This window comes from Apteryx mantelli, chromosome 14 (assembly GCF_036417845.1).
Source record: "Apteryx mantelli isolate bAptMan1 chromosome 14, bAptMan1.hap1, whole genome shotgun sequence".
Taxonomy (NCBI): Eukaryota; Metazoa; Chordata; class Aves; order Apterygiformes; family Apterygidae; genus Apteryx; species Apteryx mantelli.
Window position 1 is genome coordinate 2,880,638 of NC_089991.1, and position 13,550 is coordinate 2,894,187.

Consider the following 13,550-nt stretch of genomic DNA (forward strand, 5'->3'; position numbering starts at 1 on the left):
ATGTATGTATATTTAATATACTTGTCAGGGTAAGGGCATAAGGAGGCCCTGGGCCTTGCAGTCTTCATATCAATGTTTCTTTTGTCTAATAGAGCAATTATTGGAATTTATGCATCAACTCCCTGCCTTTGCAAACATGACTATGTCTGTAAGAAGAGAACTTTGTTCTGTGATGATATTTGAAGTGGTAGAACAAGCAGGAGCCATCATACTGGAAGATGGGCAAGAAGTAAGTTGCTGCACGCAACATAATTCGAACACCATAGGCAGTAGGTTAGCAAGCACATTTGGGGGTTGGGGACTCTGGAAAAAGCTATTTCCCGTCTCTGCACCTCTCCCACACCTGAAAAGCAGAGAGATCTTCTCTTCCCCTGACCCACATCCAAAATCTGCAGACTGTAGCCCATCCTTTCAAAAGATTCTGCCTATCCTATTGACTTTCTTCAAGACTTTAATGTGATCAAATATAGACATAAAATAGCATTCCATAGTTTATGCTGCAGATGGTCAGGCTCCTATATTAGGTGCTCTGAACTGCTATCTCAAGATACCTCTCTCTGTCCTTTGATTAAAAAAACCTGAATGACCAGACATGCCGCTCCAAGAGGACTGTGTAGCCCAGCCTCACATCTCTGATGGTCACCAGGTGGATACTCTGGGGAAGAGTGTAAAAACAGGGCAAGGGTGTGATTTTAACTTTTTCAGTCTTGTTCATGAGCGGTATGATTGATACTGAGGGTCAGATGGTGTGAATATCTTTTCTACAACTTTCATTTTGATTGTAAAATTTTAATCTTTTCTCTAATGTTGACTATTCAGTTGTCCTGTTTTAATGGCTTTATAGCTTCCTTCTCACTAAGTAGTACAAATATTTTGTAGTGATTATTCCAACTATTTCAAAAACAATCCATTTATCAGCATTACTCCCTACACATTAGTACTGGGAACTTTTGAAGTTGAATGAATTCTTGTTACAGTCGTCTTTATTGCTTGCCTTACACTACACCCTTTAATGAATTAGATACTGCAAAATATTTATATGCTGTGGTGACAGCAAACATGAGACTGCAAGGATAAGCCTCTGTGAGAGAAGAGCATTGAAAATTAGAGAGCATATAAAAGTTGTTGAATGAGTTTCACTCTTTTTAAATTTATTTTTATTCCCTTTAGCTCGATTCTTGGTATGTTATTTTAAATGGCACAGTGGAAATCAGCTATCCTGATGGGAAAAGCGAGAGTCTCTGTATGGGTAATAGTTTTGGGATTACTCCCTCTCTGGACAAACAGTACATGAATGGTGTGGTTAGAACCAAAGTAGATGATTGTCAGGTAAGATTACAATTTTATACAACTATCTCCTATTTTTAGTCCTCTAATAAACGAAAATGGAATACTCTCATCTTAAGGCATGATCTTTATCCCAGGAGCAGAAAAAAGGGAGTTGGTATTTGGTGGGCAAGAGGCTCTGTTGACATTGAATTAGTGTTGAATTAGTTGTACACTCTTAGCAGCTGTGCCTTGTTTCATACCTCTGTTCCTGAGAAACGGGAACTTCTGCTTTGTGCTCTAGTGTAAGCTCATAGTCCGCCCTAGTGCCGCTCTGTAAGCGTGCTTGACATGCAGTAAGAGTAGTTAAACAGAAAATATCCATTTCCACTTTTTATGGACTTTGTTCTCTATATGTTTAGCCCATTTAGCACAAACTTTTGGAGACTGAAAATGGTGATCAGTTCTATTTGTCTTCTGTTTATAACTTTCTCTTATCTAGCTGGACAGAACAGACTGGGGTTGATATCAAATGCTGTGCTACTGTGGTGGTGGTGAAGCAGCCCGCAGATGGGGCGGGGGGATACATTCATGTTTTGGGTATTTATTAACAATCCTGCGTTGTTGGGGGGCAGTTTGTGTGTATAGCCCAGCAAGACTACTGGAGGATTCTGAACCACGTGGAAAAAAACACTCATAAAGTGGAGGAAGAAGGAGAAATTGTTATGGTAAAGGAACACAGGGAGCTGGATCGCAGCGGGACCAGGAAAGGGCACATAGTTATCAAGGTGATTTTCTTTCTTTGCTTAATTTTCCATTAAGCTATTAAACTTTTATTAAAAAAAAAAAAATTTGGTTTGACTCTAGAACACATGTTCAGCTTTGTCTGTCTTAGCACAATAGCTTTGATTAGAAGGAATTTATATTATTATACAAATGTAATTTTATCACCCCTTTAATAAAGCAGGATCTGTTCAGCACATGTATTTAGGTTTTGTTTAGGGAGCACCTCTTGTGCCTCTTTAATCTGGAAGAGGAACTTAACTGTTTCATTAAAATAAAATTATGGAACATTACTGATTTTTCTAGCCAGATACTACCCATGCACAACATATGGGGTGGAAGAAATATGAAAGTGTAGTTTAAACACCTTAGTGTTTTTCTTTGAGTTTACCATAACTGAAATTTGAAAAGAGTATGCTGTCATGGTTTAGTGCTTAGATGCTCTAGAGAGTATGTAGTAGGATATATGAATCACTTCTTGCATTTAATTTTTAAGGCAACACCTGAGCGACTCATCATGCATTTAATAGAAGAACATTCTATTGTGGATCCAACTTACATAGAAGATTTCCTTTTAACGTACAGAACATTTCTAACAAGCCCCTTAGAAGTCGGGAATAAACTCCTGGAGTGGTTCAAAGTGGACAGCCTCAGGGATAAGGTTTGTTTCAAACTAAGAGATTAGTGTTTGTAGTGACGATGTCTCCAAATTTTATTTTATGTATATATGTGATAAACTAGAATTATACTGCAACTATTTTAAAATATTTTAAAGCAAAATATTTTTCTGTAGTATCAAGAAATGTTCCTCCATATTGTTGTATGCATATAGTATATTGTTCTAAATTTAAGTATGTCACTGCTCCTCCTCTCCAAAATGTTGGTTTTTTTCTATTTAATTTTAAAATATTAAATGCCAGTCTCTGAAATCCTTTTCTGCCAGAAATTCAGAGGAATTAAGTATTTGTGATTTCTTGGGCTCTCACAGCAACATTGCGCTTGTCTTGCATAATTTTCTTCAGTAAGGCCTTTCAGTGTATTAAGCACACTTTATATGAGCAGCTTTTTACAAACTATATACTTAAAGTAAACTATGATCAAGGCAGGTGCAGTTGATTAAAGTTCCTGTAAATAGGATCAGGTTCAGCTCTATGTAAGTGTGTGCACATACACATGGAAAGTTTTCATAGTTTGGAACTTTTCTCCACATACAATTTGTTGAAAATTATGGCAATAAAGCTCTTAGCCAGCAGTTTTATATGGTCTAGCTTTGAGCTGAGGGAAACTCAACGGACTATCAAAACAGTTAGTGCACTGAAAATTGTCTGGGGTCTTTTCTTATGGTTACTGGTTCTCTTATTCCTTTTTTCCATGCTGTTCATTTTGGCAACTACTGTTTTCTTTTAATATTTTAATTTCTCATATTCTTAAGTTAAAAAAGATAGTGTAGTTTTCAGTAAAGCATTTCTGTTTAATGTCTACATGATTTAAATGAATAATTTGCTGGTAGGGAAATATCAAAACTGAAGTGCTTTGGAGCTGTTCTTCTTTCTTTGCATAAAATTGGCTGCTACTTAGCATTGGTTTTAGCACCTTAGGTATGAGACACCTTGATTTCCACCCAGGTAATTAGTGGTATGTTGGGTAATATTTTTAACAAGTTGAAGTTTGGCACTTTTGCATGCAGGGAAAAAAGGGAAAGAAAATAAATTTGTCTCAGCAAATAAAACTGGATGTTATTTTTAGAAGAGAGAAACTGCTATAGATGAGCATTTTTGTATGACGTGGATGGATAGAATAGCTGGCAGACTGCCTTTGTTATGAATGGTAAAGTAATTCTATAGCACATACAAAAGCAGCCAGAAAATTTAACTGAAAAATCTTACAAGATAATTTTTTATTATCACAGTATATTTCCTAGAATTTTCCTTAGGAGATATCTTTAGGTACCAGGTGATGTGACCAAGTTGTTGTTGTTGTTACTATTGTATTTTTTTTAATTCATTAAACTCCAATTAAAGTGAAAGACAAAAAGATGATTTCAAGTACAAATGACTACTTCTGTTTGTTAAATTTGAAAGGCTGGGGCATTAATCCAGAAAAAGAATAGAATGACAGTTATTCCTTGTTAAACAGATTAATCTGTGTCGAACAGCATTTTGTCATGTTTTGTATTCTTACTTACTTATAGATTGAAACATAAGAAAAACACAGGTACCTTTATATAAATCCTTTTTCACAGGTTACCAGAGTGGTCTTACTGTGGGTGAACAACCATTTTAATGACTTTGAAGGAGATCCTGCTATGACTCGATTTCTGGAAGAATTTGAAAAAAACTTAGAAAATACGGTAAGACCAAAAAAAACGACTGTCACGCTCTCTAATGCTAAGCATTTTGATTTTCCTGTGTGTTACAGGTAACGAGAGCATTGTAGTCTATAAGCAAGCTGTCTACAGGTGACTTTTAACACGGATATATTGTTAAATATGCATTTAGATACAAAGCCTATGTAAAATGGCACATATAGCACTCATTTATGTGTCTTGGCATTACTGCAGAAGAGGACAAGGTTTAATTAGTAAGATTGGGATAGTTGGGATCATGGGTATTTTTTTCTGTCACTTTTTTTCCTTTTTCCTTTTTTTTTTCCTTCTCTTCCCAACTATTTTTCCATTTCTAGTAGAAGAAACATTACATTCATTTTGTGTGTCTTCTGGGTTACAGAAAATGAAAGGACATCTCAGATTGCTGAATATTGCTTGTGCTGCCAAGGCAAAATGGAGACAAATTACCCTGCAAAAACCTTCTAGAGACTCGCCACTCTTTTTCAGCCTCCTTGGAGGAAGTGACAAAGGTTTTGGTATTTTTGTAGAGACTGTAGAAATAGGCAGTAAAGCAGCAGAAGCTGGACTTAAGCGTGGTGATCAGGTAAAAAGAAATTAAAATATTGATCTCTTATTTTAATAAAAAATTCTGGCTCATCAACTGTGGCGTTTACAACAAAAAGGTTAGACTGTTTACTTAGGAGTAAACATCTGATTAATATTTTATTTTGAATATTATAGTTCAGCTTTAAAGTTACGTATGTATTAACTATTCTCTTCTATTAGATATTTAAATATTTCAAAATATTCAAAATATTTCAACAGTTCAAACAATCAAATGGGAAAGAAACCAAACTGTGGTTAATTTAGGAAACTTTCTTAAAGGAGATGTACAAAACAGTTCGATGTCTTCAACTTACCATATTTGCTTAGTAGAGGCACTGATTCTCATCAGGTGTAAATCGTCGCAGTTTGCGGGTGCTGGTGGAGCAGTGACAGTTCACACCAGCTGCAGATCTGGCCTTTGATTCCAGTATCAGTTCTGCAGCTCCTGAGGCACCTTTTTTGATTAAGGTGCAATTCCTCATTACAAGAATGTCAAGCTATCACAGAAGACAAACTTGGCTAAAACATTGGACAGGTAGAAATGCAGTTCTTTGCTTATTTACAGGATATAATTTCATGGAAGTGATCAAAATATTTATTTTTCAAGGAATGTTTTCATGCTACAGGTCTTATAAAGATGATTGAACTTCTGGAAATGTTCTTACTGTACCTGTATTATCGCATTTGTATTTGTAACTCTATCATAAATAGTTGTCCTCCTAAGAGTTCAATTTTTATTTCTTCTAAAAGATAATGGAAGTAAATGGACAGAATTTTGAGAACATTACATTTGTAAAAGCGCTGGAAATCTTAAGGAACAATACACATCTCTCCATTACTGTAAAAACAAACATTTTTGGTGAGTGGACTTTATATTATTTATATGTGTGTGTGTGTGTGTGTATATATATATATTTTTTTTCTTTTTGTATATGTAAAGTAAAAGAAAGACTCCAATCTTTCTAACCTTAGAACTGCATTAGGATACCATCTTTCTTTCAGCTTACTCCAGGAGTGAAGGATTGCCCAGAAGTCCCCTAGTTGTGCCTCCGTGTGCTTGGATGTATTCCTGTGTGCCAAGGGCTGCACATTGGGTGGCACAACGCCAGCGTAACCAGCTCTTTCCTCCCTGAGAAATCCTCAAATGACTGTTTAAGCGGCTTTAGTGTCCCTTCATGCGATATGGCTGAAATGGAGCCAAGGGATCTGGGCCAAAATATTTTGCCAAGAAACAGCAAAAATGTAAAATCTGGCTTTCATAAAACTTTTTATAATGGCTGTGAGAATGATAGGATAAATTGCCTTTACATCTAAAATAGAAAATGGGATATAAAAAGCGGTATGATATATAAATGTTGGCTTTTAATTGTCAATATGAATATAAACACATAAATACCTCTTTAAAATCTCAGTCGAACCATCTGCTCTTTTTCTGTAATCCTGTTCAGGCAAGAAAATAACCATAGCTACAGAAAGAACAAGGCTGTGTGTTCAAGACAGATTCTTTCTTCAGAGTTGTGTCTGAGACCTTCTGATGGTCTCGTGTTTTTATTTTCTTATTCCAGTTACCTGCCTTTGTCCACTGTTGATTTGCTTTGTTTAGTTACAATTTTCTGCTTATTGCTAGGCAAATACAAGATGTTTCAAGATCTTGGCAGCTGTTTATTATCGCAACCTAATATCATAATTTCAAATAAGTTTAAAACAAGTGGTAATCAGTGATCTAGACTAATATGAAATAACATAAATCATAACTGTAACTGAGGCAGTGATAGTTTGCTCATTTTGCTTAATAAATGTAAGCAATGTACATTTATGAGTGGATTGTAAGCTCTCTTCTTCCTGCTCGTTGTTAAAATTTCAAGGCAATTTCTCTGATTATATTTTAAAGAATTCACTCTTGGTTTTTTTCAACAGCGGTATTTACTGTTATGTCTTTTTAACTGAGTGCTAAGTACCTGATGCTGACCATGAACAATCACCATTCTTATATTTGAATTTGTGCTGTGAAGGCTTGTAGTCTTAAATTTTGTAACATAGTAGAAATATGCAATTTGACTGGAAATTTCTCTACAGAAAGCACAGATTGCCTTGTTCGTAGGGACAGTCTGAAAAATCAACTCTGTACAGTTCTGTGTTTTCCTCCCATCAGCATTTGTTTTCAACAGAAAATACCGTGTTTCTGATCTGAGTGACCGCAAAGATTAAAAAAAAAAAAAGAAAAAAAAAGAAAAAAAAAAAGAAAATTTCCGTGACTTGATAGACCAATTTGAACAATTTTTTTACCATTTGTATGTAGAAAGAAACTCAAATAGCATAAATATTACTTTTTCCATGGAATGATATCTTCTGGAAATGTCAGTAATAGACTAGTGTAGATTGGTAAATGCAACAGAAAATTTGATGCCGCTTACGTTCGATGGTATTGCTAAAAGCAAAGAAAGGTGGTCGCGGAAAATGTCAGTCTGTCTTGCAGTTATTCTTGAGGAAGCATCTGCATTCCATTAGCTAAAAGATTAAAAAAAAAAAAAAAACAATAAATACATTGAGCTGATTGATGTGAATGTAATGCTGACTGTCTTCAGTGAACGGTAGCATAGCTCTATTAAATTTGCTGTAAAAGTTATTAATTTCAAAAGTAGCTGGGAGAGCCCAACTATGCAGAATGTTTGTTTCCATTAAACATGTAGGAGTTCTTTCTGCCTTTGAACCTAACAGCAAAACCCTTAAATGGGAAAAGACCCCCACCCATAGAATCAAAGTTAAAATATAACACACTGCCTAGTTTGTAACTTTCTGGCTCAATTTTTCTGGAGGCATGTGAAAGCAGAGCAGTTGGCAGGGAGAGGAAAATACAGTGTGAAGTTTTAATGGTGTGGAGGGAAATTACAATGTTTGTATCTTCTCTTGCAGTGTTCAAAGAGCTGCTTTGCAGGATAGGACAAGAAAAGAATGGAATTCCACATATTCCCAAAATTGCAGAAAAGAAAAACAACCGTTATTCCATCCCAGATATGCCTGGAGATGTGGAGCAGATGTTCCCACGTGAAAAAGGAAACAAGAAAATCAAAGCAAACACTGTATCTGGGGGGAGAAACAGAATCAGGAAAATTTTAGACAAGACACGGTTCAGCATCTTGCCTCCAAAACTGTTTAGGTATGTCAGACTCTTCTAGTAAAACAGTATTTTTTTCCCCCCTGTTAAACTGTTGTATTGCTGCTTAGTATCTTCAGTTGTTATGTGCATGTTGCTTGTGTTTTTTTAAAAAAATGCAGCAATCCTACCATAACTGTAGAACAAGACCAGAATATCTTTTCCCTACCACTTTCAAATCGGCTTTTCTCTGTCCGCGTTCTGAAAGTCTGTCTACAACACAATGGTACTCAGGTGTTTTAATTATGCATTTCCCACTTTCACTCATCCTGAGGTGAATATAAGGAGCTTGATGCACATAATAGAAACAAAACTGTTTTGCAGTGACGGTAGCGTGAGCCAGTCGCAGGACGACAGCATCGTTGGAACGCGGCAGTGCAGGCACAGCCTGGCCATCATGCCCATTCCTGGGACGCTCTCATCTAGTAGCCCTGACCTGTTGCAGCCTACAACTAGCATTCTGGATTTCTCTAATCCTTCAGGTAAAACGGCAGCATTAGCTTGATTTATATGATGATTGTAATTACAAGGCAGCTGATTCAGGAGGAAAATTGCATCTTTCACCAGCTGCAAACATGCTGAATGCAGTTAACTGTTTATCTTGTGACCTTAAGAGGTCCAAACTGGAGATTCACCAAAAGCATGAACTGCCCAAACTCTTTTGCCTGTTATTTTGGCCTCTCTTTCTGTAATGTGAGACTTTAGCTTCTTCTTACAAAGAAACGTATCTTGCCACCTAAAGTGTCTTTTTTTCACTGGAGTTTACCAGAGCTCCAGTGGAAGCGGGTTGGCCTTGTCTGTACCTTTCTCCTTGTATCATCTCTTCCCAATGCCAGTACTCCTGATGACTTGACTTGTCCACCCATCATCTTTGAATATATATTTCAAGCAGCATTGTGGGTAGCATAGGACTACTATTGCTACCCAGGTAACAATATTAATGCCTTCTGTATTACAAACATTAAGTTTGTTCAGTTATATTGAAAAAAAAAAAACTGTTTTGAGACTTATGATCTGTGCTTCCACTGCTGCTAGTGTAGGAACAACATTAATGGAGTGGCTGCAGGAGGTATTTGTTGTTATCTGCAGCTGCCTGTAAACATGTCAGGTCAGAATCATGTTTCTCTATTCCAAATTCTATGCATGACTATATGTTCTGTAAACTGCCTTGTGGCTAAGACTTATCTTTATGTAAACTTGCATATTGCCCCCTGAAAAGGGATGTGCACAAATATATCCTGTTTTGTGCATAAATATTCGTGGCAAATGAGTTCCCTTTTTGCTGCAAATACATTTTCTTGTTGTCTGCATGAGAGCTACACACATGTTCTCTAAGAATCTTTCCTGAACATTTCTGCAGGTTGCTGCATAATTATGAGCTGTGGATAATTAGTCTTTCTTACCTCTACTCTCAGATGATCTCTATATGTTTCACTATAACAAATGTGCAGTCATTTTTGGCAGAAAAAAACAATATCTTCTTGACATGGCAGTGTATTACATACTCTTAAGTTTTTTAAACATCTAAATCTTGATTTGGTGTTGACACTGGGTTTTTTTTGTTTTGTTTTTTCCCCCCTGCCTGCAGCTGTTGGGTTTTACTGTAAGTATCTTGATATATAGCATCCTGAAGACCTTAATATTGCATGGCTTGCCTGTTAAACTTAACATGTTTTCAAACATTGTGTTGGTACAGTTATTACTGTTAGGGCATTAGAAAGTGGGTGCCTGTAAACTTCCCTTTAATAAGAGAAATCTGTAGGCTTCCTTTGTGAGCGTTGTGATCTCGCGGCAGAGTGCTGCACTGAGGTTCAGAAGACCTACGTTTTATTCCCACTGCTGCCACTGACATACTGAATATCCTGCAGCAGGTTACTTGCTACTCGGTGCCCTTGCTGTAAAGGAATGAAGTTGCTTATATCCCTTTTACAGAAACTGAAGTTTTAGATGATAGCGTAGTTTAAGATTTAGTTTGTTCTTCTGTTGGACTCTGCATAACTAAAATTTTGTGCATGCTACCTTGAAATGTCCACCTCTGTATTGTAGCCACACACTGAATCATGAGTACGGAAGTAATTTTTATTATGTTTACCTGCTTAAAAGAAAAAGACCGTAAATGCAGACATGTGCTTGTAGTATAAGTTTTTATCATCCGTCACTCATAAGTTGCACTAAGTTCTGGTTGCAAAGTGATTTTTTTTTTTTTTTTTTCAAAATCACATTTTAGTTTTGGTGTTAGATTTTTGAATGTGTTCTTATTTTTAGGTATGTTAACATCATTATAGTATTAGAAGCTGATTTCTTCAATCAGATCCACAACACAGGTTGTAAGGTTTCATGATCATGCCAGAGTTGTAGCTGTTCGGCTCTTGTGTCGATTTATGATGACTTTTGTCAGGACAGGCATTTCCCAAAGTATTCAGTGCATCTTTCTCACCGTTTCACTTGGAAACGAATACGTAATATATATATTACTCCTTCTTACTGTCCTCACTTGTGTGCATGTAGAGCACTTCAAATTCGCCTGGTCCCCACCGATTAATGTGACCCTGCTGGTAACGTGGCAGTTGCAGTAATGAAGCGGGTGGTAGAATTAGTTTGCAGTCAGAACTTTTTTTGACTGCTGTTTTCTTAACACCATGTTTCCTCCCATCTTCAATCTTACTTAACACCTGCTGTCGAGGCTGCTTTTTTTCCAATGGAGTGAAGCTTTTGGCGTTGGATCATAAATGACCTGCAGTCTTTTAGCCCTGAAGTCCCTGTTACTCACCCCCGTAACACAAGTGCTGATGCAAGGAAGAGTAACCCTGAGGTCACTGTCCCACCAAAGAGATCTTCATTTTTTCCTTACGCAAGGGATTTTGACAGATAAAAGTTAACGTATGGAAGAAGGGGTCAACACTGTAAAATTGCTTGTAGGGAGGCCGGGGCTGTCTGATGCCAGTGTTAGTGGAGCGCTGCCGTGGGGGGACCTTGGCGCTCAGAGCGGGGAGTTTATCCAGCAGCAGTGCTCCAGCCACCTGGGGAAGATCCACCTTTCCGTTGCCTTCCCTGAGGCTCCCTGTGTCCCGCTTCAGGGCGTGGGAGCTCCTAGTCCTCAACCTACAGATGTGGCACTTACCATCGAGGTTATTGAAGATGGGTCAAATAACAGCGAGAGAAGCGAAGGGCAGATATCACGGCAAAGGCCTCTGACACAGAAGTGGGAGTCTTTGACGTGGGAGTTAGGACACGTTTGCCTCGGACACAGTTTTTTGAACAGTTGCAGGCTCTGGAGCCATTACAGCTGAAGTCTCTGCGAGAGCCGGCGTCCAGCGTTATTCCTCTGTGAATTCTTCCCAAACCTGCTAAGGCTTGGTCTTCAGCGTTTAGAGAGGGGGAAAAACAAACAAACAACCCAAAAAACCCCTGTGCTCCCTTGAAGTTTAATTAACAGGATGCTTTTGACCTTGTTTTTTTCCAGCCAACTTTACTTTGAAAATTGAGCATTATATAATAGCAACGGAGCGAATTATCGGCAAGTGTCAAGCTGTAAACTAAAGGTGTTTGATGCGTGAGAATTTATTACCTGCTCTAATCTGCCTCAGATAAAGCTGTTTTCTCAATTAAAACATACTTTTAATACATAAAATGTGTTGTAAATGAGGACACCAGCAAGAGTTGCGTGCTGGCAGCAGCGCAGTCGGCTCAGGTTAAGGAGGCGAGCGGCAGCGTTTGCAGGCGGTGTCGGATGCAGGCGAGGCTCCTCGCCGCTCCGCTGCTCGCCCTTCCCCTCCCGCACCCCCTGCCCCGCAAAAAGCAGCCGGTCACCCGGGCCCACGCCGGGTCTCGCAAACAGCCGCAAGGGAGTCGTGCTTCCAGAAATCCTGAGACGCACTGAGAAGGACCGTGTACGGAACAGTAATATGATGGTATTGTAGTGACGTGGTGGTAACATGGACGTCTTGTGCTTTGACTGTGGCCATGATGTAATACGCAGGTTAAGTCCGTTGTGGAAATAAATGCAGAGGGAAGAAAAGAATCCTCTTTTTTTCATTCACAGCTGAGGGAAAAGATTGGCTATTTTAATGAATATTTATAGGTGTTTATCAAGTCCAGCATGTTTTTTTTCTTGCTTGCTGTTTTATTTTGTTTTCTGGCTATCAAATAATGCAGTAAGTGACCTTTGGTCTTTTCAAGGGAAAAGTAACCTTGTACTTTAAAGATGTTCTTCTGTTGTTTTAGATATTCCAGATCAAGTAATCCGAGTTTTCAAAGCAGATCAGCAGAGTTGTTACATTATCATCAGCAAAGACACTACAGCCAAAGAAGTTGTGAGTCACGCTGTGCACGAGTTCAACCTGACGGGAGCCCCGGAGACGTACTCGCTCTGCGAGGTGTCCGTCAGCCCTGAGGGGGTCATAAAGCAGAGGAGGCTTCCGGATCAGTTCTCAAAACTCGCGGACAGGATTCAACTCAATGGACGGTAAATGCACCCTTATTTTCATTTCAGTTTGCGTTTATGTGACTTTGCCTTTTAGGATTGAAACATTTGAAAGAAATCTTGGGGAGCGATTCCTTTTAAATTAAAATAGGAGCAAAATGCCTGGACTTACCTCTGCATTACAGAGGACGGTGAAAGACACAGTTTACTTACCTAGCTATCCAGACAAAACAGAACTGCTGATTGAGGTTATGTGCAAATGAGTAGCCTTAAATTTTTCTAAGTTGTCATTATAGAAGGTTATCTGTTTTCTGTGTTCATTGGAAACTACTCCTGTGGCTGCTTTTATGACCAAAACAAAAGCAATGTGTCCAGCTGGTATGTAAACATCAGGTTCGGTTGGGGTGCAGGGGAGAGGATTTCTGCCAGAGGGTGCGAGCAAGGTGTTTCTTGCTCTCTGCACGGATGGTTTCCAAGCTCTGCATCTGTAAAAATCTGTAATCACACTGAATGTCAGTGACTTCCATCAATGCTGGACAAAAGGTTTCTTCCCACTCTGGAGTCCGGAGGGACAGGAGTAGCACCTTACTTCTCTCCTGAATGCTGGTAGTTCTGAAAACATCCGTGTATTGGGTCGAGTTAGCAAGAGAGTCTTTCCAGAACACAGCGATTCTTACAGCGCCTTTGTGGAAGGTTCGTAAATAGGTGCTCTCGTCCCTGCGTGCACAAATGGAGTTTCCTTAAAGATGCATTTACTAAGAATTACGAGGTGACACATTGCTCCAGAGAGAAGGTGCTAGGAGAGCTCTCTGCTAGAAGAATAGACAAATAAATGCCAGTAATTCATTTCTCCCTCTTCTTCTCTTTTCTTTCCTCTGTTTCATGTTCCCCTTCCACTCAAAAAAAAAAACAAAAAAAAAACCACCCTCTCCAAACCTACCCCAAGCTCACTTGATGACAACTAAATTTAGCAGATCAGGATAATGTATATA

At 38.4% G+C, this 13,550-nt stretch overlaps 1 protein-coding gene across 3 annotated transcripts in view; it reads left to right on the forward strand.

Annotated features, from left to right (window-relative positions):
• RAPGEF6 (Rap guanine nucleotide exchange factor 6) overlaps positions 1-13,550 on the forward strand; it is a 137,949-nt gene that overhangs the window by 95,830 nt on the left and 28,569 nt on the right. For 2 of the 3 annotated variants that reach the window (XM_067305066.1, XM_067305067.1), the window contains exons 10-19: positions 93-229; positions 1,171-1,329; positions 1,902-2,054; positions 2,546-2,710; positions 4,292-4,399; positions 4,776-4,979; positions 5,732-5,840; positions 7,895-8,138; positions 8,460-8,617; positions 12,360-12,600. In XM_067305066.1, the coding sequence (XP_067161167.1) occupies positions 93-229; positions 1,171-1,329; positions 1,902-2,054; positions 2,546-2,710; positions 4,292-4,399; positions 4,776-4,979; positions 5,732-5,840; positions 7,895-8,138; positions 8,460-8,617; positions 12,360-12,600 (1,678 nt within the window). The remainder of the gene's footprint in view (positions 1-92; positions 230-1,170; positions 1,330-1,901; positions 2,055-2,545; positions 2,711-4,291; positions 4,400-4,775; positions 4,980-5,731; positions 5,841-7,894; positions 8,139-8,459; positions 8,618-12,359; positions 12,601-13,550) is intronic. The other variant, XM_067305068.1, reaches the window with a different exon arrangement.